At 49.0% G+C, this 20,717-nt stretch overlaps 1 protein-coding gene across 7 annotated transcripts in view; it reads right to left on the minus strand.

Moving 5' to 3' along the window:
* Nucleotides 1-644: 644 nt before the first annotated feature.
* Nucleotides 645-20,717, minus strand: part of mast2 (microtubule associated serine/threonine kinase 2) — a 341,277-nt gene continuing 321,204 nt past the window's right edge. For 4 of the 7 annotated variants that reach the window (XM_042322427.1, XM_042322424.1, XM_042322429.1 and 1 more), the window contains 16 exons: nucleotides 19,710-20,011; nucleotides 15,286-15,494; nucleotides 14,056-14,194; nucleotides 13,303-13,435; nucleotides 11,586-11,751; nucleotides 11,336-11,437; nucleotides 10,884-11,006; nucleotides 10,582-10,691; nucleotides 10,336-10,490; nucleotides 9,864-10,186; nucleotides 9,039-9,242; nucleotides 5,310-5,536; nucleotides 3,810-3,932; nucleotides 3,583-3,722; nucleotides 3,026-3,219; nucleotides 645-2,851 (listed from right to left, as the gene is read on the minus strand). In XM_042322427.1, the coding sequence (XP_042178361.1) occupies nucleotides 816-2,851; nucleotides 3,026-3,219; nucleotides 3,583-3,722; nucleotides 3,810-3,932; nucleotides 5,310-5,536; nucleotides 9,039-9,242; nucleotides 9,864-10,186; nucleotides 10,336-10,490; nucleotides 10,582-10,691; nucleotides 10,884-11,006; nucleotides 11,336-11,437; nucleotides 11,586-11,751; nucleotides 13,303-13,435; nucleotides 14,056-14,194; nucleotides 15,286-15,494; nucleotides 19,710-20,011 (4,686 nt within the window). In that variant the 3' untranslated portion in view covers nucleotides 645-815. The remainder of the gene's footprint in view (nucleotides 2,852-3,025; nucleotides 3,220-3,582; nucleotides 3,723-3,809; nucleotides 3,933-5,309; nucleotides 5,537-9,038; nucleotides 9,243-9,863; nucleotides 10,187-10,335; nucleotides 10,491-10,581; nucleotides 10,692-10,883; nucleotides 11,007-11,335; nucleotides 11,438-11,585; nucleotides 11,752-13,302; nucleotides 13,436-14,055; nucleotides 14,195-15,285; nucleotides 15,495-19,709; nucleotides 20,012-20,717) is intronic. The other 3 variants (XM_042322430.1, XM_042322426.1, XM_042322425.1) reach the window with 2 other exon arrangements.

Below are 20,717 nucleotides of genomic sequence, written 5' to 3' on the forward strand. Positions count from 1 at the left end.
CATTGCCATTTGCCTGAGGCTGCTGAGTGAGTTAAAGGTGGGCGATGCAGATGGTTTCATTAACAGACTGTAATGTATTTATACCGATTGCTAAGCATATGCTACTTTTATTGCTGAGTTACACCCTGTTCAGTCACGGACGGCTGGAGACATGCAGGAGGGTTGCAGTGGTGGCTGTGTTGTTTACAAGGCACAACCTGATCTATTGGCTTGATACTAGACACACGTCAGACGCCTGGAACCTCCAAGGTGAAAGCTAACGAGGCAGTATACTAAGAAAAGACCATTAGAGATGTTTGTGTGTGTTTGTTAATCCTTTCTCCTCAGTGCGTGTGGATCAGTGAACTCACACTGTTTATTTCTAGCCCCCATGTTTCTTTGCAGAGAGAGAAACAAACGCAGACCAACTTCACAGGAACATGAATCAACGTGAAAAAACGGAGTATAAGAACAACAAGAGATCTACAGCCAATCTGGATGTCTCTGGAATACAGAAACACATAGTAAGGGCCCAAACTATCACCTCTCTCCCTCCTCTCTCTCTCTCTCTCTCTCTCTCTCTCTCTCTCTCTCTCTCTCCCTCCCTCTCCCTCCCTCCCTCTCTCCCTCCCTCTCTCTCCCCCCTCTCTCTCTCCCTCCCTCTCTCTCTCTCCTCTCCCTCCCTCCCTCCCACCATCAGATGGCTATGCTCTCAGATAATGATTAGTGAGTTGCAAAAAGTTTAGAATGTTGTTTTCTTCCAAACATGCAGTTGTCTGTGGATAAAGATTCAGATCTCCATCAAGCAGTCTCTATTCTCATGGGTGTCTTATCTGCTACGTCTTCTTGCTGCTGGTTTTGTCCTGCGGGGTGGAGACTGCGGAGACTGGGCTGGGTCTCTGTGAGGCCAGGGGGTCTGGCCTATTGCGCTGCTCTGAGGCTGCAGTAGGTGTCTGGTTGGGTGTGGTGGTGGGCACCTTCCTTGGTGCAGTCTCCACCACCGGCCTCTCATTGGTGCCCTGGGCCAGGGTACAGTCTTTAGGAGGGGAGAGCCTCCTCTGTGGAGGGGGAGGGGGGGCTGGCTCAGTTTTGGAGGAGGGCTGCCTAGGAGGAGACTGGGAGGACAGGCGGGGTGGTGGCTGAGGGGCAGGGTGTCTGAAGGTGGAGGGGGAGAGGGGAGTGGTGGTGGCGGCGAGCGGGGAGTCAGGTGTGGCCTTGGGGTGAGGGGGGTCGGAGTGTCTCTGATTCTGGTCCTTGGCTCTCTCAAAGGCCTCCTTGGCCCCGGGGATGGTTAGTTTGACGGGCCCCAGGACGCTATGAGCTACATTGGCTAGATGTGACACCACCTTGTCCACTCCACTATCTGACCTTGACACTGAGGCTGGAGAGGCTGGGGGGCTGGGGGTGGCGTAGGCTGCCGCAGCGGCAGCAGCAGCAGCATGTCTCCGGTTGTCAGCCTCCTTCTTCTCCTTGGTGATGCCTGGGGAGGAGATGGGTGTGGGGACTAGGTCTCTGCCGTCTATGGACCCAGTGGGGCTGGATCTGGGGGCCTCCAGGCCAGAGTCTCTCTCCTCGCTCCATAAACTACTGCTCTTCCCCCTGGGCTCAAGCAACTTGGGGCTCCTCCAGTCCTGATGTGGAGATGAAGCAGCAGGCTTCAGGAAGGTGTCCTTGCTGACGGAGATGAAAGCACTGCCGAGGGTGGCGAAGGTGCTGGACAGGGGGCTCTGGGTAAACTTGCTGCTGGGGTCTGGAGCCTTCCCATCTCTCCGCCTACAGTCATCCGAGGAGGCTGAGCCGCCATCTTTCCCTCCCAGCGAAGGACCACTCTGAGTGGGCTTGTGTTCGTGGAGTGTGGAGGGTATGGTGGCTCTGCTTGGCAGCAGGGTGGAGGAGGGGGACAGACAGAGGGAGGGGAGGGTGCCCCCGGGTCCTGTACGGGGGGCGATGGGCATGACAGAGGTGGGGCGGAGCAGTGGGGGGGTAAAGGTGCAGGTGTTCCTGCCCCTCCCGTCCTGACTGTCCTCTGAACCCTCGTCTGTCTCATCCTCTGATGAGTCCACCTCGTGGATAGCATCCTGCTTCTGCAGTGACTCCCTCCTCTCAGCCCGGTCCTGTCTGATGGCTGACAGCTTGTCCTTCAGTTTGCTCTTCCCGGGAGCCAGCCCCAGGGACCCGGCAGTCGACCCTCCGTCCCCCTCCTGACGTCCTATCTTCCTGCTGGAGGAGGGTTTTTGCAGGCTGCCCTTCTCCACGGGCCCCCCACGGCCCCCTATCCCAGGCCCTAACCCCAGCAGTAGGCTCTCTCTCTCCCCAGCTGATTCCTGGAGACTCTGCAGACTGGGGTCTCTCTGAAGCATCTCCTTCTTAAACTCAGCGTGGGAGATGTCCAGGCTGTGTTTACGCCCTGTCACTGTTACAGGCAGCTTCTTGTCGCCTCCGGCGCCTGATGGAGAGGGGGAGGACGATGAGGAGGAGAGGGAGGAGGCTAGCTTCTCAGCAGACTGGACTCGCTTGAGCAGTGGGGAGCGGGGGTGTTCAGCGCTCTTGGGCCTGGAGATCTGCCTGACCAGAGGGGGGGAAGAGTGGAGCTTGACGGGAAAGATCTGACCCATTGAGGTGGAGCCTAGTCCGTGGCTGGACAGGGGGGAGGGAGAGCGCTGGGGGGAGGTGCTCTGTGGGGTTGGGGAAGGGGTGCGGGCCAGGGGGGATAGAGGGATATTGCCGGCTGACTTGCGGCGAGGGGAGCGATACTGACGCTGGAGCTTGGGGGCCAGGCCGTGGAGGGAGCTGGGCCTGATGTGACCGGAGCTGGCTGGGGAGTTAGGAACACTGGAGCTGGGAGAGCTGCTCTGAGACGAGTTACCCCCTACTGAGAAAACACGACACATACAGAAACACACAGACATTCAGGGATTCACCTACATTCATGAAATGTTAAACACACATAATCACCACCTTTTATGACCTTTTCCAACATTAGGCCACGTCCTACAGTCCATTAGGTGTGCCGTGTGTTTGAGGGATGTGTGTGTGTAGGACTTACCAGAGTGTGCAGAGTCAGGTGTGGACCGGTAACCCTGTGTAGGTGATCTAGGGGACAGGTTGTGAGTGGGGGACCCAGGTCCACTCTCTCCAGAGGACAGAGAGCGGGTCAGAGAGGAAAGGCTACGGCTGGTGTGGAGAAGAGACGCCTGCTTAGTGATCTTCCTGAACAGAGAGTTCCTCTTCCTACTGCTGCTGGAAACACACACACACACAAGAGTATAAAGAGTTGAAAAGACAAACATCCCTCCATTTATCAGCCGTTATATTCTCATTTATCAGCCGTTATATTCTCATTTATCAGCCGTTATTTTCTCATTTATCAGCCGTTATTTTCTCATTTATCAGCCGTTATATTTATCAGCCGTTATATTCTCATTTATCAGCCGTTATATTTATCAGCCGTTATATTCTCATTTATCAGCCGTTATATTCTCATTTATCAGCCGTTATATTCTCATTTATCAGCCGTTATATTCTCATTTATCAGCCGTTATATTTATCAGCCGTATCATGACTTCTGAGAGGAAAGTGTGTGAGATTGATCAGATAAGAGACCTTTCCTGGCTGCTATCTTTGGTCTTGGTCTTCTTGTTACGACGCGCCATCTTAGATTTGGAGCCGGTCTTGCGGGCGGGGCCCAGCTTGATGGAGGTGTTCTCAAAAGACGTGGCAGAGATGGACACCTTACCGCCGCTCTGAGGGTAACACACCACACACATAAGACAGGAGCAAGTGTATGTGTGTAGTGTATGTGTGTGTGTGTGTAGTGTGTGTGTGCGCACCTTGAGAATGAGTTCCACCACCTCAGTGTGCACTAGGCCGTGGACAGCCTCTCCATTCACATGAGTGATGAGGTCTCCTTCTCTCAGCCCTGCATCATGGGCTGGACCACCCTCCTCTACATGCTGAGAGAGAGATGGAGAGAGGGAGAGATGGAGAGAGATGGAGAGAGGGAGATGGATAGAGAGATGGAGAGAGGGATGGAGAGAGGGAGATGGAGAGAGAGAGAGATGGAGAGAGGGAGATGGAGAGAGAGAGAGATGGAGAGAGAGAGAGATGGAGAGCGAGAGATGGAGAGAGAGAGATGGAGAGAGAGAGATGGAGAGAGGGAGATGAGAGAGAGATGGAGAAAGGGAGATGGAGAGAGAGATGAGAGAGAGATGGAGATGGAGAAAGAGATGCAGAGAGATGGAGAGAAAGAGATGGTGAGAGAGAGAGAGATGGAGAGAGAGAGATGGAGAAAGGGAGAGAGAAAGAGATGGAGAGAGATGGAGAGAAAGATGGAGGGAGAGAGAGAAAGAGATGGAGAGAGGGAGAGAGATAGAGAGATGGAGAGAGAGAGGGATGGAGAGAGAGAGGGATGGAGAGAGGGGGAGAGAGAGAGAGGGAGAGAGAGAGAGGGATGGGAGAGGGAGAGAGAGAGAGATGGAGAGAGATAGAGAGATGGAGAGAGAGAGGGATGGAGAGAGAGAGAGATGGAGAGAGAGAGAGATGGAGAGAGAAAGAGATGAGAGAGAGAGAAAGAGATGGAGAGAGGGAGAGAGATAGAGAGATGGAGAGAGAGAGGGATGGAGAGCGGGAGAGAGAGAGAGGGAGAGAGAGAGAGGGATGGAGAGAGGGAGAGAGAGAGAGATGGAGAGAGATAGAGAGATGGAGAGAGAGAGGGATGGAGAGAGAGAGAGATGGAGAGAGAGAGAGAGAGATGGAGAGAGAAAGAGATGGAGAGAGAGAGAGAAAGAGATGGAGAGAGGAGGGGTGAAATTACACATCAAATCATATCACTGGTAATAATTCAATCTGTTGAATCGAATGAAGAACAGGATTCCTAGAACAGGACCACTAGAACAGGACCACTAGAACAGGACCACTGGAACAGGATCACTAGAACAGGGTCACTAGAACAGGGTCACTAGAACAGGATCACTAGAACAGGATCACTGGAACAGGATCACTGGAACAGGATCACTAGAACAGGATTCCTAGAACAGGATCCCTAGAACAGGATCACTAGAACAGGATCACTAGAACAGGATCAGGATCACTAGAACAGGATCACTAGAACAGGATCACTAGAACAGGACCACTAGAACAGGACCACTAGAACAGGACCACTAGAACAGGATCACTGGAACAGGATCACTGGAACAGGACCACTAGAACAGGATCACTAGAACAGGACCACTAGAACATGATTACTAGAACAGGATCACTAGAACAGGATGACTAGAAGTGTTAAATCCCTTTTAACTTGAGTCAGTAAGCTAAAGCAGGCTACTACTCACCCAGACCATGTGATGTACTGTGTAGATGTCTGTGTCTCCCATGTACACCCTGATGGCTCGCAGGGTGAATCCGTACTTCTTGCCCGCCTTGTGGATGATGATGGCGGGTTTGATGTTGGCCACGGCTGGGGACAGGTCTCTACTGGGGGAGGAGTCTCTGGACGAGGGATTGGACGAGAAGGAGTGGGGTGACATGGGGCTGGCCAATGGGGAGGCCCCGTGGTGGTCTAAACATGGAGGAGTGAGGGAGATTGTTTAATAGGGAGTTCAGTCCAGTTACTAAATGCACATAAATGTCATTTATTTTCAACCTTTACCACACATTCTAAAAACGGACCGATGGTGGTAGCTAAGAAAGAAGACACATACACACAGTCCACACACAGACACATACACACAGTCCACACACAGACACATACACACAGTCCACACACAGATGTATTTCAAGGCCTACTTTCAAACTTTGCTTGACATCATGGGGAAATGAAAAGAAATCAGCCAAGACCTCAGAAAAACTTTGTAGACCTCCACAAGTCTGGTTCATCCTTGGGAGCAATTTCCAAATGCCTGAAGGTACCACGTTCATCTGTACAAACAATAGTACGCAAGTATAAACACCATGGGACCACGCAGCCGTCATACCACTCAGGAAGGAGACGCGTTCTGTCTCCTAGAGATGAACGTACTTTGGTGCGAAAAGTGCAAATAAATCCCAGAACAACAGCAAAGGACCTTGTGAAGATGCTGGAGGAAACAGGTACAAAAGTATCTATATCCACAGTAAAACGAGTCCTATATCGACATAACCTGAAAGGCCGCTCAGCAAGGAAGAAGCCACTGCTCCAAAACCGCCATAAAATAGCCAGACTACGGTTTGCAACTGCACATGGGGACAAAGATCGTACTTTTTGGAGAAATGTCCTCTGGTCTGATGAAACAAAAATAGAACTGTTTGGCCATAATGACCATTGTTATGTTTGGAGGAAAAAGGGGGATGCTTGCAGGCCGAAGGACACCATCCCAACCGTGAATCACGGGGGTGGCAGCATCATGTTGTGGGGTGCTTTGCTGCAGGAGGAACTGGTGCACTTCACAAAATAGATGGCATAATGAGGGAGGAAAATGATGTGGATATATTGAAGCAACATCTCAAGACATCAGTCAGGAAGTTAAAGCTTGGTCACAAATGGGTCTTCCAAATGGACAATGACCCCAAGCATACTTCCAAAGTTGTGGCAAAATGTCTTAAGGACAACAAAGTCAAGTTATTGGAGTTGCCATCACAAAGCCCTGACCTCAATCCCATAGAAAATTTGTGGGAAGAACTGAAAAAGCGTGTGCGAGCAAAGAGGCCTACAAACCTGACTCAGTTACACCAGCTCTTTCAGGAGGAATGGGCCAAAATTCACCCAACTTATTGTGGAAAGCTTGTGGAAGGCCACCTGACACGTTTGACCCATATTAAACCATATGAAGGCAATGCTACCAAATACTAATTGAGTGTATGTAAACTTCTGACCCACTGGGAATGTGATGAAAGAAATAAAAGTTTAAATAAATAATTCTCTCTGCTATTATTCTGACATTTCACATTCTTAAAATAAAGTGGTGATCCTAACTGACCTAAAACAGGGATTGTTTTTTTTACTAGGATTAAATGTCAGGAATTGTGAAAACCTGAGTTTAAATGTATTTGGCTAAGGTGTACGTAAATTTACGACATACAGTCCACAGACAGACACATACAGACAGACACATACAGACAGACACATACAGTGGGGCAAAAAAGTATTTAGTCAGCCACCAATTGTGCAAGTTCTCCCACTTAAAAAGATGAGAGAGGCCTGTAATTTTCATCATAGGTACACTTCAACTATGACAGACAAAATTAGAAAAAAATAATCCAGAAAATCACATTGTAGGATTCTTTATGAATTTATTTGCAAATTATGGTGGAAAATAAGTATTTGGTCAATAACAAAAGTTTATCTCAATACTTTGTTATATAACCTTTGTATATATACCCTTTGTTGGCAGAGGTCAAACGTTTTCTGTAAGTCTTCACAAGGTTTTCACACACTGTTGCTGGTATTTTGGCCCATTCCTCCATGCAGATCTCCTCTAGAGCAGGGATGTTTTGGGGCTGTTGCTGGGCAACACAGACTTTCAACTCCCTCCAAAGATTTTCTATGGGGTTGAGATCTGGAGACTGGCTAGGCCACTCCAGGACCTTGAAATGCTTCTTACGAAGCCACTCCTTCGTTGCCTGGGTGGTGTGTTTGGGATCATTGTCATGCTGAAAGACACAGCCACGTTTCATCTTCAATGCCCTTGCTGATGGAAGGAGGCTTTCACTCAAAATCTCACGATACATGGCCCCATTCATTCTTTCCTTTACACGAATCAGTCGTCCTGATCCCTTTGCAGAAAAACAGCCCCAAAGCATGATGTTTCCACCACCATGCTTCATAGTAGGTATGGTGATCTTTGGATGCAACTCAGCATTCTTTGTCCTCCAAACACGACGAGTTGAGTTTTTACCAAAAAGTTATATTTTGGTTTCATCTGACCATATGACATTCTCCCAATCTTCTTCTGGATCATCCAAATGCTCTCTAGCAAACTTCAGACGGGCCTGGACATGTACTGGCTTAAGCAGGGGGACACGTCTGGCACTGCAGGATTTGAGTCCCTGGCGGCGTAGTGTGTTACTGATGGTAGGCTTTGTTACTTTGGTCCCAGCTCTCTGCAGGTCATTCACTAGGTTCCCCCGTGTGGTTCTGGGATTTTTGCTCACCGTTCTTGTGATCATTTTAACCCCATGGGGTGAGATCTTGCGTGGAGCCCCAGATCGAGGGAGATTATCAGTGGTCTTGTATGTCTTCCATTTCCTAATAATTGCTCCCACAGTTGATTTCTTCAAACCAAGCTGCTTACCTATTGCAGATTCAGCCTTCCCAGCCTGGTGCAGGTCTACAATTTTGTTTCTGGTGTCCTTTGACAGCTCTTTGGTCTTGGCCATAGTGGAGTTTGGAGTGTGACTGTTTGAGGTTGTGGACAGATGTCTTTTATACTGATAAGTTCAAACAGGTGCCATTAATACAGGTAACGAGTGGAGGACAGAGCAGCCTCTTAAAGAAGAAGTTACAGGTCTGTGAGATCCAGAAATCTTGCTTGTTTGTAGGTGACCAAATACTTATTTTCCACCATAATTTGCAAATAAATTTATTAAAAATCCTACATTGTGATTTTCTGGATTTTCCCCCCTCATTTTGTCTGTCATAGTTGAAGTGTACTTATAATGAAAATTACAGGCCCCTCATCTTTTTAAGTGGGAGAACTTGCACAATTGGTGGCTGACTAAATACTTTTTTGCCCCGCTGTACATACATACATACATACATACAGACAGACAGACAGACACATACAGACAGTCCACAGACAGACAGACACATACATACAATCCACAGACAGTCCACAGACAGACACATACATACAGTCCACAGACAGACAGACACATACAGACAGTCCACAGACAGACAAAGACAAACAGACAGACACAGAGAGAGCCAGGCGGTCCACAGACAGACAAAGACAAACACACGCAAACAGACAGACAGAGACACAAACAGACACAGACAGACATTAACAGACACACAGCAGATCTCAATACACAAAGACAGAAGCGCACAAATAACACATTCCTGGCTGTTAAAACCTCAGACGTACCAGCAGGAATCATGAGTGAGAGAGTGGTAGCGGAGGCTGACTTGATGACCTTGTTGAGTGGTCTGGACTGGGCGTGTCTGTCTGTGTCTCCAGACAACAGTCTGTGACGGGCCCTCCTAGCTGCCAGGTCACTGATGGCCTTAGGGGTAGAGGGAGAGCTGTCTGCCCCTGAACCACGCTCCCACACATCTCCTGAACTGCCCGCTATGGAGAGAGAGAGAGAGACAGCGAGAGAGAGACAGCGAGAGAGAGACAGAGAGACAGAGAGAGAGAGAGACAGAGAGAGACAGAGAGAGAGAGAAAGGCAGAGAGAGAGACAGAGAGAGAGACAGAGAGAGAGACAGAGAGAGAGACAGAGAGAGACAGAGAGAGAGAGACAGAGAGAGAGACAGAGAGAGAGAGACAGAGAGACAGAGAAAGGCAGAGAGAGAGACAGAGAGAGACAGAGAGAGAGACAGAGAGAGAGACAGAGAGACAGAGAGAGAGAGACAGAGAGAGAGAGAAAGGCAGAGAGAGAAAGGCAGAGAGAGAGACAGAGAGAGACAGAGAGAGAGAGACAGAGAGAGAGAGAGACAGAGAGAGAGACAGAGAGAGACAGAGAGAGACAGAGAGAGAGACAGAGAGACAGAGAGAGAGACAGAGAGACAGAGAGAGAGACAGAGAGAGAAAGGCAGAGGATCCAGTACCAGGAACATACTGTAAGACATTTTGTCATGTGAATGGAATGAAAGCAGACACACAGTACATGCATATAGTATATGTTCCACCAGTTTCTGTTGTTTTCTGTAACATATGGACAATAAAGTTGTATTAAATTGTACTGACGTGTGAGTGTGGCTTTGCTGAGCTGGCTGGCAGTAGAGTCTGGTGTTGTGGGGGACTCGTCCAGTTTCAGCTCTCTCTCCACGGGAAGCTCAGGGATGGAGAGGGGCAAGTCCTCGCTGCGGGGGCCCCTGACTCCACCGGGGGTCTGGCTGAGCAGGCTGGGGCTCCTATAGCTGGGGGCCACCCCTGCTTCCTCCTCTGAGGAGATGGCGAAGCGCGGCATCTCGATGATGGCGGAGCAGCAGCGTCTTCGCACCGTCAGGGGAGGGCTGGAGTCGCTCTCGGTGTGGGACGACTCTGAGACAGACAGACGCTTACGCAGGCTGAGGGAGGGAGGCACACAGGGAGGTTACAGTTCTGTTGTTGGTAATGGAAGGGACAGACAGCTCATTTAGTAGAAGATTTAAATAATTAGCATAGACTATCAAGTAAATGAGGCTTTGGTGTCCTCAGAAGAACCCCTCATACTCACATCTCAGGTGACCCCACCAGCCAGTTGCGGTCTCTGGACTTGAGACTACTGAGGCTGTCAATGCGTTCTCCTCCCTCCTCACTGAGGCTACGCTTGGTGGGCGGGGGGGTCCTCTTCTCCTCATGGAGGGATAGACGCTCCATACTGCTGTACACCTAAACACACAGTTTGATTGAAAATGATGTAGTACATGGAGTGATTACATTTTCAGCAGGGGTGCTGTGTGTGTGTGTATGTGCTGTTAACCTTGCTGAAGCGGGGCGAGCAGGAGGAGAACTGACGTATCTCTACGTGTTCGTCATCGTTGGTGTCGTCTTCATCTTCAGAGTCCAAGTGGTGGTACCTGTCTGAACGGGCTGGAGAGCGAGAGAGAGAGAGAGAGAGAGAGAGAGAGAGAGAGAGTAGCATTACACAAGACTACTGGACCGGACTGTCCACTAACTCACTTTCAGGAGCTCTGTTCTATTATTCTAAGTAAAGGAATAGTAGAAAAGACTCAGGGTTTTGCTCTAGGTACATTTATATAATGGACAGTAGGTGAGACTTACTGTCAAAGTAGCTGGTGTCGTCCTCTGACTCTAGCTGAGGGATGAACTCTGCCTTCTGTCTCAGCAGAGTGTTCCAGTCCAGATTATAGAAGAACCGATGCTGCTTCACCTCAAATGCACTGCCTACAACACAGAGACTGAAGGAATGACGAGGAGACCACTGCCTACAACACAGAGACTGAAGGAATGACAAGGAGACCACTGCCTACAACACAGAGACTGAAGGAATGACGAGGAGACCACTGCCTACAACACAGAGACTGAAGGAATGACAAGGAGACCACTGCCTACAACACAGAGACTGAAGGAATGACAAGGAGACCACTGCCTACAACACAGGCAGACTGATAAAGACTAAATGACAATTTGACACTGTGTAATGTGAGACATGCAGGTAGTGTACTTGTTTCTATGAGTTATGCTTGTCAAATAACATGTTTCTAATCCATCACCTGTGCCCAGCCTCTCCAGAGGGTTCTGTCTGAGGAGTTTAGAGATGAGGTCCTGGGCATCGTTAGGAAGAGCCTCCTCCTCCTCTGGCCATATGATTTCATCTACAAATAGAGGACGGAGAGCAGACGTTGTGGTCAGACGGATTTCTCCACAAACGTTTTCAAAACAAAGCAATACTTCTCCCGGACCTTTTTTTTTGTCTGTTAAAAATGCAGACTCCTGTGTGCTTCTGTTCTCTATGACACTCACCACTGATGACCTGTCCAAAGAGCTCCTCAGGTGTGTCTCCAAAGAAAGGGGCACAGCCCACCAGGAATTCATAGAGGATGACCCCCATGGCCCACCAGTCTACTGGCTTACCATAGCCCTGTCTGAGGATCACCTCTGGGGCGATGTACTCTGGTGTACCACACACCTGGTCGTACACACAGAGGGGAAGGGTCAAGTATAGGCAGGGAGAAATACAAGGCAACTGTCACACACAGTACAATGTTGCATTCCCTGAGTCCTTTTGTCTCATACCTGTTGACATACACTTCTGTCATAGACACTGTTATAGATAAGGGAAGCGTGATCAGTGACAGAGTTTGGGTGTTATGTGTTGGGCGCCAGAGGCAGGGGCAGACTGGTCAGCTTGCATTTCGGGGAAATGCTAGATGGGCTGGTACATTTTGAGCCTAGTGGGCCTGTGTAATTATTATATATTTTTTAATCTGTTATCTGTCAAATAATGGGTTCCTCAAAGAAAAGAAAATGGCCCAGTGTGGGGGCCTTTAGGAAATAAAATGGCCCAGTGTGGGGGCCTTTAGGAAATAAAATGGCCCAGTGTGGGTGCCTCTAGGAAATGAAATGGCCAAGTGTGGGGGCCTCTAGGAAATAAAATGGCCCAGTGTGGGGGCCTTTAGGAAATAAAATGGCCCAGTGTGGGGGCCTTTAGGAAATAAAATGGCCCAGTGTGGGTGCCTCTAGGAAATAAAATGGCCCAGTGTGGGCGCCTCTAGGAAATAAAATGGCCCAGTGTGGGAGCCTCTAGGAAATAAAATGGGCCAGTGTGGGAGCCTCTAGGAAATAAAATGGGCCCAGTGTGGGGGCCTTTAGGAAATGAAATGGCCCAGTGTGGGGGCCTCTAGGAAATGAAATGGCCCAGTGTGGGGGCCTCTAGGAAATGAAATGGCCCAGTGTGGGGCCTCTAGGAAATGAAATGGCCCAGCGTGGGGGCCTCTAGGAAATGAAATGGTCCAGTGTCTGGGCCTCTAGGAAATGAAATGGCCCAGTGTGGGGGCCTCTAGGAAATAAAATGGCCCAGTGTGGGGGCCTCTAGAAAATAAAATGGCCCAGTGTGGGCGCCTCTAGGAAATAAAATGGCCCAGTGTGGGAGCCTCTAGGAAATAAAATGGGCCAGTGTGGGAGCCTCTAGGAAATAAAATGGGCCCAGTGTGGGGGCCTTTAGGAAATAAAATGGCCCAGTGTGGGGGCCTCTAGGAAATGAAATGGCCCAGTGTGGGGGCCTCTAGGAAATGAAATGGCCCAGTGTGGGGGCCTCTAGGAAATAAAATGGCCCAGTGTGGGGCCTCTAGGAAATGAAATGGCCCAGTGTGGGGGCCTCTAGGAAATGAAATGGCCCAGTGTGGGGGCCTCTAGGAAATGAAATGGCCCAGTGTGGGGGCCTCTAGGAAATGAAATGGCCCAGTGTGGGGGCCTCTAGGAAATGAAAAAATGGCCCAGTGTGTGGGGGCTTCTAGGAAATGAAATGGCCCAGTGTGGGGGCCTCTAGGAAATGAAATGGCCCAGTGTGGGGGCCTTTATGAAATGAAATGGCCCAGTGTGGGGGCCTCTAGGAAATGAAATGGCCCAGTGTGGGAGCCTCCAGGAAATGAAATGGGCCGGTGTGTTAGAAATGCCTTATCCGATTTTTGGTCCCAGTCTGCACCTGGCCAGAGGTGTCTCTCTCTCTCTCTCTCTGTACCTGTTTATCCAGGAACTCCCTGGTATCTTTCTCTATGTGTCCTTCATACAGGTTGGTGGTGAGGCTCATCAGACCGATCTTAGACAGCCCAAAGTCTGTCAGCTTGATGTGGCCCATCGACGTGATCAGAAGACTGCAGGAAGGGGGAGAGAGATATGATGTCAGAATCATGAGATAGTGAATAAAGCATATAGGTTGTGAATTATTAAAGCCCATGAGAAGTATTAATGATAAATGAAAAGTCGTTTAACAGGTAAACCTTTCTTAATAAATGTTTTTATTTTTCTCCCCAATTTCGCGATATCCAATTGGTAGTTACAGTGTTGTCCCATCGCTGCAACTCTCGTATGGACTCGGGAGAGGCGAAGGTCGAGAGCCATGTGTCCTCTGAAACACAACCCTGCCAAGCCGCACTGCTTCTTGACACACTGCTTGTTTAACCCGAAAGCCAGCCACACCAATGTGTCGGAGGAAACACCGAACAACTGGCGACAATGTCAGCGTGCACTGCGCCCGGCCCGCCACAGGAGTCGCTAGAGTGCGACGGAGCGTGGACATCCCCGGCCGGCCAAACCTTCCAGCGAATTGTGCGCCACCTCATGGGTCTCCCGGTCACGGCCGGCTGTGACACAGCCCGGGATGATACCCGGGTCTGTAGTGACGCCTCAAGCACAGCGATGCAGTATCTCAGACTGCAGTATCTCAGTTAAACAGTTAAAGCTTCTAGACTAGAGGACAGTGTGTGTGTCTTACTTGTCAGGTTTCAGGTCCCTGTGTACGATGCCATAGTTGTGGAGGTACTCCAGTGCCAGTACAGTCTCAGCAAAGTACATGCGTGCCATGTCCACGGGCAGCGCCCCGATGTTCTTCAGCAGGGTGGCACAGTCACCACCTAGACAGGGTAGAGACAGTCAGGATACACCCCCATTCACTTCCTAGTCAGGGTAGAGACAGTCAGAATACACCCCCATTCACTTCCTAGTCAGGTTAGAGACAGTCAGTATATACTCCCATTCACTTCCTAGTCAGGGTAGAGACAGTCAGTATACACCCCCATTCACTTCCTAGTCAGGGTAGAGACAGTCAGGATACACCCCCATTCACTTCCTAGTCAGGGTAGAGACAGTCAGGATACACCCCCATTCACTTCCTAGTCAGGGTAGAGACAGTCAGGATACACCCCCATTCACTTCCTAGTCAGGGTAGAGACAGTCAGTATACAGTCAGTATACCCCCATTCACTTCCTAATCAGGGTAGAGACAGTCAGGGTAGAGACAGTCAGTATACACCCCCATTCACTTCCTAGTCAGGGTAGAGACAGTCAGGGTAGAGACAGTCAGTATACACCCCCATTCACATCCTAGTCAGGTTAGAGACAGTCAGTATACACTCCCATTCACTTCCTAATCAGGGTAGAGACAGTCAGGATACACCCCCATTCACTTCCTAGTCAGGGTAGAGACATTCACTTCCTAGTCAGGGTAGAGACAGTCAGGATACACCCCCATTCACTTCCTAGTCAGGGTAGAGACAGTTAGGACACACCCCCATTCACTTCCTAGTCAGGGTAGAGACAGTCAGGATACACCCCCATTCACTTCCTAGTCAGGGTAGAGACAGTCAGGATACACCCCCATTCACTTCATAGTCAGGGTAGACGGTCAGTATACACAAACATGGAGTGGGAAGAAACTGTCAGTGTGCGTATACAGTAAGAAATGAAGTAGGATGCCCCTTTCCGATTCTACTAATTAACTGCTCATCAGAACCTTGATTAGCTGGATCAGGTGTGTTACAACTGGTTTCGAGCAAAAGCCTGCACAACCAGTAGCTCTCCAGGAGCAGGTTGGCTACCCGTGATGTTTCTGAATCGTGTGTATAGCAGTCACCTTCTACATACTCCATGACCATACAGAGGTGTCTGTTGTTCTTGTGTGTGTGTGTGTGTAAATGAGCTGTATCTGTGTATGATCAGCCCTTACCCTCCACATACTCCATGACCATACAGAGGTGTCTGCGTGTCTCGAAGGAGCAGAACATTGAGACCACGAAGGGGTTCTCAGCGAAAGTCAGGATGTCTCTCTCTACGAAGGCCTGTTGGATCTGGTTCCTCAGGATGAGGTTCTGCTTGTTGATCTTCTTCATGGCAAAACGCTGACGGGTCTCCTTGTGGCGCACCAGAAACACAGCACTGCAGAGAGATCGATGGAAGGGGAAGGCCGGGGGGAGAGAGGGTGGGGAGATAGAGAGAGAGCGAGAGAGAAATAATCAAATGAGAGCCAACAATGTTAGACATTTTGTGGCCGTTATCATCATTGTCATGGGGTAACAAAACCATGGGGAAGCTTCAGTCTCATGGGGACCCAAATCTAACTGCCTGTAGCTCAGGAACCAAAATCTAACTGCCTGTAGCTCAGGACCCAAATCTAACTGCCTGTAGCTCAGGACCCAAATCTAACTGCCTACAGCTCAGGAACCAAAACCTAACTGCCTGTAGCTCAGGACCCAAATCTAACTGCCTACAGCTCAGGAACCAAATCTAACTGCCTGTAGCTCAGGACCCAAATCTAACTGCCTGTAGCTCAGGACCCAAATTTAACTGCCTGTAGCTCAGGAACCAAATCTAACTGCCTGTAGCTCAGGAACCAAATCTAACTGCCTGTAGCTCAGGAACCAAATTTAACTGCCAGTAGCTCAGGACCCAAATCTAACTGCCAGTAGCTCAGGACCCAAATCTAACTGCCTGTAGCTCAAGAACCAAATCTAACTGCCTGTAGCTCAGGACCCAAATCTAACTGCCTGTAGCTCAGGACCCAAATCTAACTGCCTGTAGCTCAGGACCCAAATCTAACTGCCTGTAGCTCAAGAACCAAATCTAACTGCCAGTAGCTCAGGACCCAAATCCAACTGCCTGTAGCTCAGGACCCAAATCTAACTGCCTGTAGCTCAGGACCCAAATCTAACTGCCTGTAGCTCAGGAACCAAATCTAACTGCCAGTAGCTCAGGACCCAAATCTAACTGCCTGTAGCTCAGGAACCAAATCTAACTGCCTGTAGCTCAGGAACCAAATCTAACTGCCTACAGCTCAGGAACCAAATCTAACTGCCTGTAGCTCAGGAATCACATTTAACTGCCTGTAGCTCAGGAACCAAATCTAACTGCCTGTAGCTCAAGAACCAAATCTAACTGCCTGTAGCTCAGGACCCAAATCTAACTGCCTGTAGCTCAGGAACCAAATCTAACTGCCTGTAGCTCAGGACCCAAATCTAACTGCCTGTAGCTCAGGAACCAAATCTAACTGCCTGTAGCTCAGGAACCAAATCTAACTGCCTGTAGCTCAGGACCCAAATTTAACTGCCTGTAGCTCAGGACCCAAATCTAACTGCCTACTGCTCAGGAACCAAATCTAACTGCCTGTAGCTCAGGATATGAATATTATTGATACCATTTAAAAGGAAACACTTTGAAGTTTGTGGAAATGTGAAATTAATGTAGGAGAATATAACACATTAGATATGGTAAAAGATAAAGAAAAAGCATGCGTTCTTTTGTACCATCATCTTTGAAATGCAAGAGAAAGGCCAAAATGTATTATTCCAGCCCAGGCACAATTTAGATCTTGGCCACTAGATGGCAGCAGTGTATGTGCAAAGTTTTAGACTGATCCAATGAACCAATGTATATCTGTTCAAAATGTTGTATCAAGACTGCCAAAATGTGCCTAATTGGTTTATTAATACATTCAAGCTCATAATTGTGCACTCTCCTTAAACAATAACCATCTTAAATAAACATGCCCCATTCAAGAAATTTAGAACCAGGAACCAGGAACAGATATAGCCCTTGGTTCTCTCCAGACCTGACTGCCCTTAACCAACACAAAAACATCCTATGGCGTTCTGCATTAGCATCGAACAGCCCCCGTGATATGCAGCTGTTCAGGGAAGCTAGAAACCATTATACACAGGCAGTTAGAAAAGCCAAGGCTAGCTTTTTCAAGCAGAAATTTGCTTCCTGCAACACTAACTCAAAAAAGTTCTGGGACACTGTAAAGTCCATGGAGAATAAGAACACCTCCTCCCAGCTGCCCACTGCACTGAAGATAGGAAACACTGTCACCACTGATAAATCCACCATAATTGAGAACTTCAATAAGCATTTTTCTACGGCTGGCCATGCTTTCCACCTGGCTACTCCTACCCCGGTCAACAGCACTGCACCCCCAACAGCAACTCGCCCAAGCCTTCCCCATTTCTCCTTCTCCCAAATCCATTCAGCTGATGTTCTGAAAGAGCTGCAAAATCTGGACCCCTACAAATCAGCCGGGCTAGACAATCTGGACCCTTTCTTTCTAAAATTATCTGCCAAAATTGTTGCCACCCCTATTACTAGCCTGTTCAACCTCTCTTTCGTGTCGTCTGAGATTCCCAAAGATTGGAAAGCAGCTGCGGTCATTCCCCTCTTCAAAGGGGGACACTCTTGACCCAAACTGCTACAGACCTATATCTATCCTACCGTGCCTTTCTAAGGTCTTGAAAGCCAAGTCAACAAACAGATTACCGACCATTTCGAATCTCACCATACCTTCTCTGCTATGCAATCTGGTTTCAGAGCTGGTCATGGGTGCACCTCAGCCACGCTCAAGGTCCTAAACGATATCTTAACCGCCATCGATAAGAAACATTACTGTGCAGCCGTATTCATTGATCTGACCAAGGCTTTCGACTCTGTCAATCACCACATCCTCATCGGCAGACTCGACAGCCTTGGTTTCTCAAATGATTGCCTCGCCTGTTTCACCAACTACTTCTCTGATAGAGTTCAGTGTGTGAAATCGGAGGGTCTGCTGTCCGGACCTCTGGCAGTCTCTATGGGGGTGCCACAGGGTTCAATTCTTGGACCGACTCTCTTCTCTGTATACATCAATGAGATTGCTCTTGCTGCTGGTGAGTCTCTGATCCACCTCTACACAGACGACACCATTCTGTATACTTCCAGCCCTTCTTTGGACACTGTGTTAACAACCCTCCAGGCAAGCTTCAATGCCATACAACTCTCCTTCTGTGGCCTCCAATTGCTCTTAAATACAAGTAAAACTAAATGCATGCTCTTCAACCGATCGCTACCTGCACCTACCTGCCTGTCCAACATCACTACTCTGGACGGCTCTGACTTAGAATACGTGGACAACTACAAATACCAAGGTGTCTGGCTAGACTGTAAACTCTCCTTCCAGACCCATATCAAACATCTCCAATCCAAAGTTAAATCTAGAATTGGCTTCCTATTTCGCAACAAAGCATCCTTCACTCATGCTGCCAAACATACCCTTGTAAAACTGACCATCCTACCAATCCTCGACTTTGGCGATGTAATTGACAAAATAGCCTCCAATACCCTACTCAACAAATTGGATGCAGTCTATCACAGTGCAATCCGTTTTGTCACCAAAGCCCCATATACTACCCACCAGTGCGACCTGTACGCTCTCGTTGGCTGGCCCTCGCTTCATACTCGTCGCCAAACCCACTGGCTCCATGTCATCTACAAGACCCTGCTTGGTAAAGTCCCCCCTTATCTCAGCTCGCTGGTCACCATAGCATCTCCCACCTGTAAAACCAATTAACGAACTACAAAAATCTCTGAAACTGGAAACACTTATCTCCCTCACTAGCTTTAAGCACCAACTGTCAGAGCAGCTCACAGATTTCTGCACCTGTACATAGCCCACCTATAATTTAGCCCAAACAACTACCTCTTTCCCAACTGTATTTAATTTTTATTTATTTATTTATTTTGCTCCTTTGCACCCCATTATTTTTATTTCTACTTTGCACATTCTTCCATTGAAAAACTAACTTTCCAGTGTTTTACTTGCTATATTGTATTTACTTTGCCACCATGGCCTTTTTTGCCTGTACCTCCCTTCTCACCTCATTTGCTCACATTGTATATAGACTTGTTTATACTGTATTATTGACTGTATGTTTGTTTTACTCCATGTGTAACTCTGTGTCGTTGTATCTGTCGAACTGCTTTGCTTTATCTTGGCCAGGTCGCAATTGTAAATGAGAACTTGTTCTCAACTTGCCTACCTGGTTAAATAAAGGTAAAATAAAATAAATAAAATAAATAGCATGCTATTAGTTCACTCTAATAGCTACTGTAAATTGGACAGTGCAGTTAGATTAACAAGAATGTAAGCTTTCTGCCCATATCAGATATGTCTATGTCTTGTGAAATGTTGTAGTTACTTACAACATCATGCTAATCACATTAGCCTACGTTAGCTCAACTGTCCCGCGGGGGGGACACACACCGATCCCGTGGAGTCGGTCTGATAACGGTACAAGTCTGTCTCTCTGTCTGTTGCTCTCTCTCTCTCTCTCTCTCGCTATGTCTTACCCATAGGCCCCGTTGCTGATGAGCTTGATGTTCTCAAAGTCCTCCTCCCGTGGGGCTTTGGTTTTAGGGGGAGCTACAACAGGCACGGTGGCCCCTCGACTATCCACAGCGTCGTCTGTCTCTGGTGTGTCTGGGTTCCCACTGTCGTAGCTGCTCAGCTGGGCCATCTCCTCCAGAGGATCTCTGGTGAGACCCAGTTGGCTGATGATGTAGCGGGGGATGTCTGACTTGATGCCCTGGCCCTCCTTGGCATGGCCCTCTGCTGCCTCCAAAAGATGGTAGAACTCCTCTGGATCAAACTCCTGCAGACCAGGGGAGGGGGGTAGAGTGAAGGGGAGGAGTGGGTAGAATGTGGGTGAGGGAGAGAAAAGGAAGGGGGAGGTAGAGAAGGGTGTGTTAAAATCAGCCAATGCATTAGAGGTTGGAATGTGTGTGTGTTTGTAGTGGCTCAACCTGAGGGGAAACCGGAATGCATCAAATAGAGGTCATGGATTACAAAATAATACACAACATTGGACACTGTACAGTAGGTGAACAATCCTTTGTTTCCTTGTCCTCTGACAAAGACATAGAGGCTCTCTACCCCCCCCCAGTCTACCCCCCACCATCTCAATCTACTCCCCCCACCCCCAGTCTACCCCCACCATCCCAATCTACCCGCCCACCCCCAGTCTACCCCCACCATCCCAACCTACCCGCCCACCCCCAGTCTACCCCCACCATCCCAATCTACCCGCCCACCCCCCAGTCTACCCCCACCATCCCAATCTACCCGCCCACCCCCCAGTCTACCCCCACCATCCCAATCTACTCCCCCACCACCCCAGTCTACCCTCCACCACTCCACAACCACCTCAGTCTTCCCCCACCATCCCAATCTAGTCCCCCAGTCTACTCCTCACCACCCCAGTCTACCCCCACCACCCCAATCTACCCCCAAAGTCTACCCTCCACCACCCCACAACCACCCCAGTCTTCCCCTACCATCCCAATCTACTCCCCCAGTCT

This window comes from Oncorhynchus tshawytscha, linkage group LG05 (genome assembly GCF_018296145.1).
Source record: "Oncorhynchus tshawytscha isolate Ot180627B linkage group LG05, Otsh_v2.0, whole genome shotgun sequence".
NCBI classification, from domain to species: domain Eukaryota; kingdom Metazoa; phylum Chordata; class Actinopteri; order Salmoniformes; family Salmonidae; genus Oncorhynchus; species Oncorhynchus tshawytscha.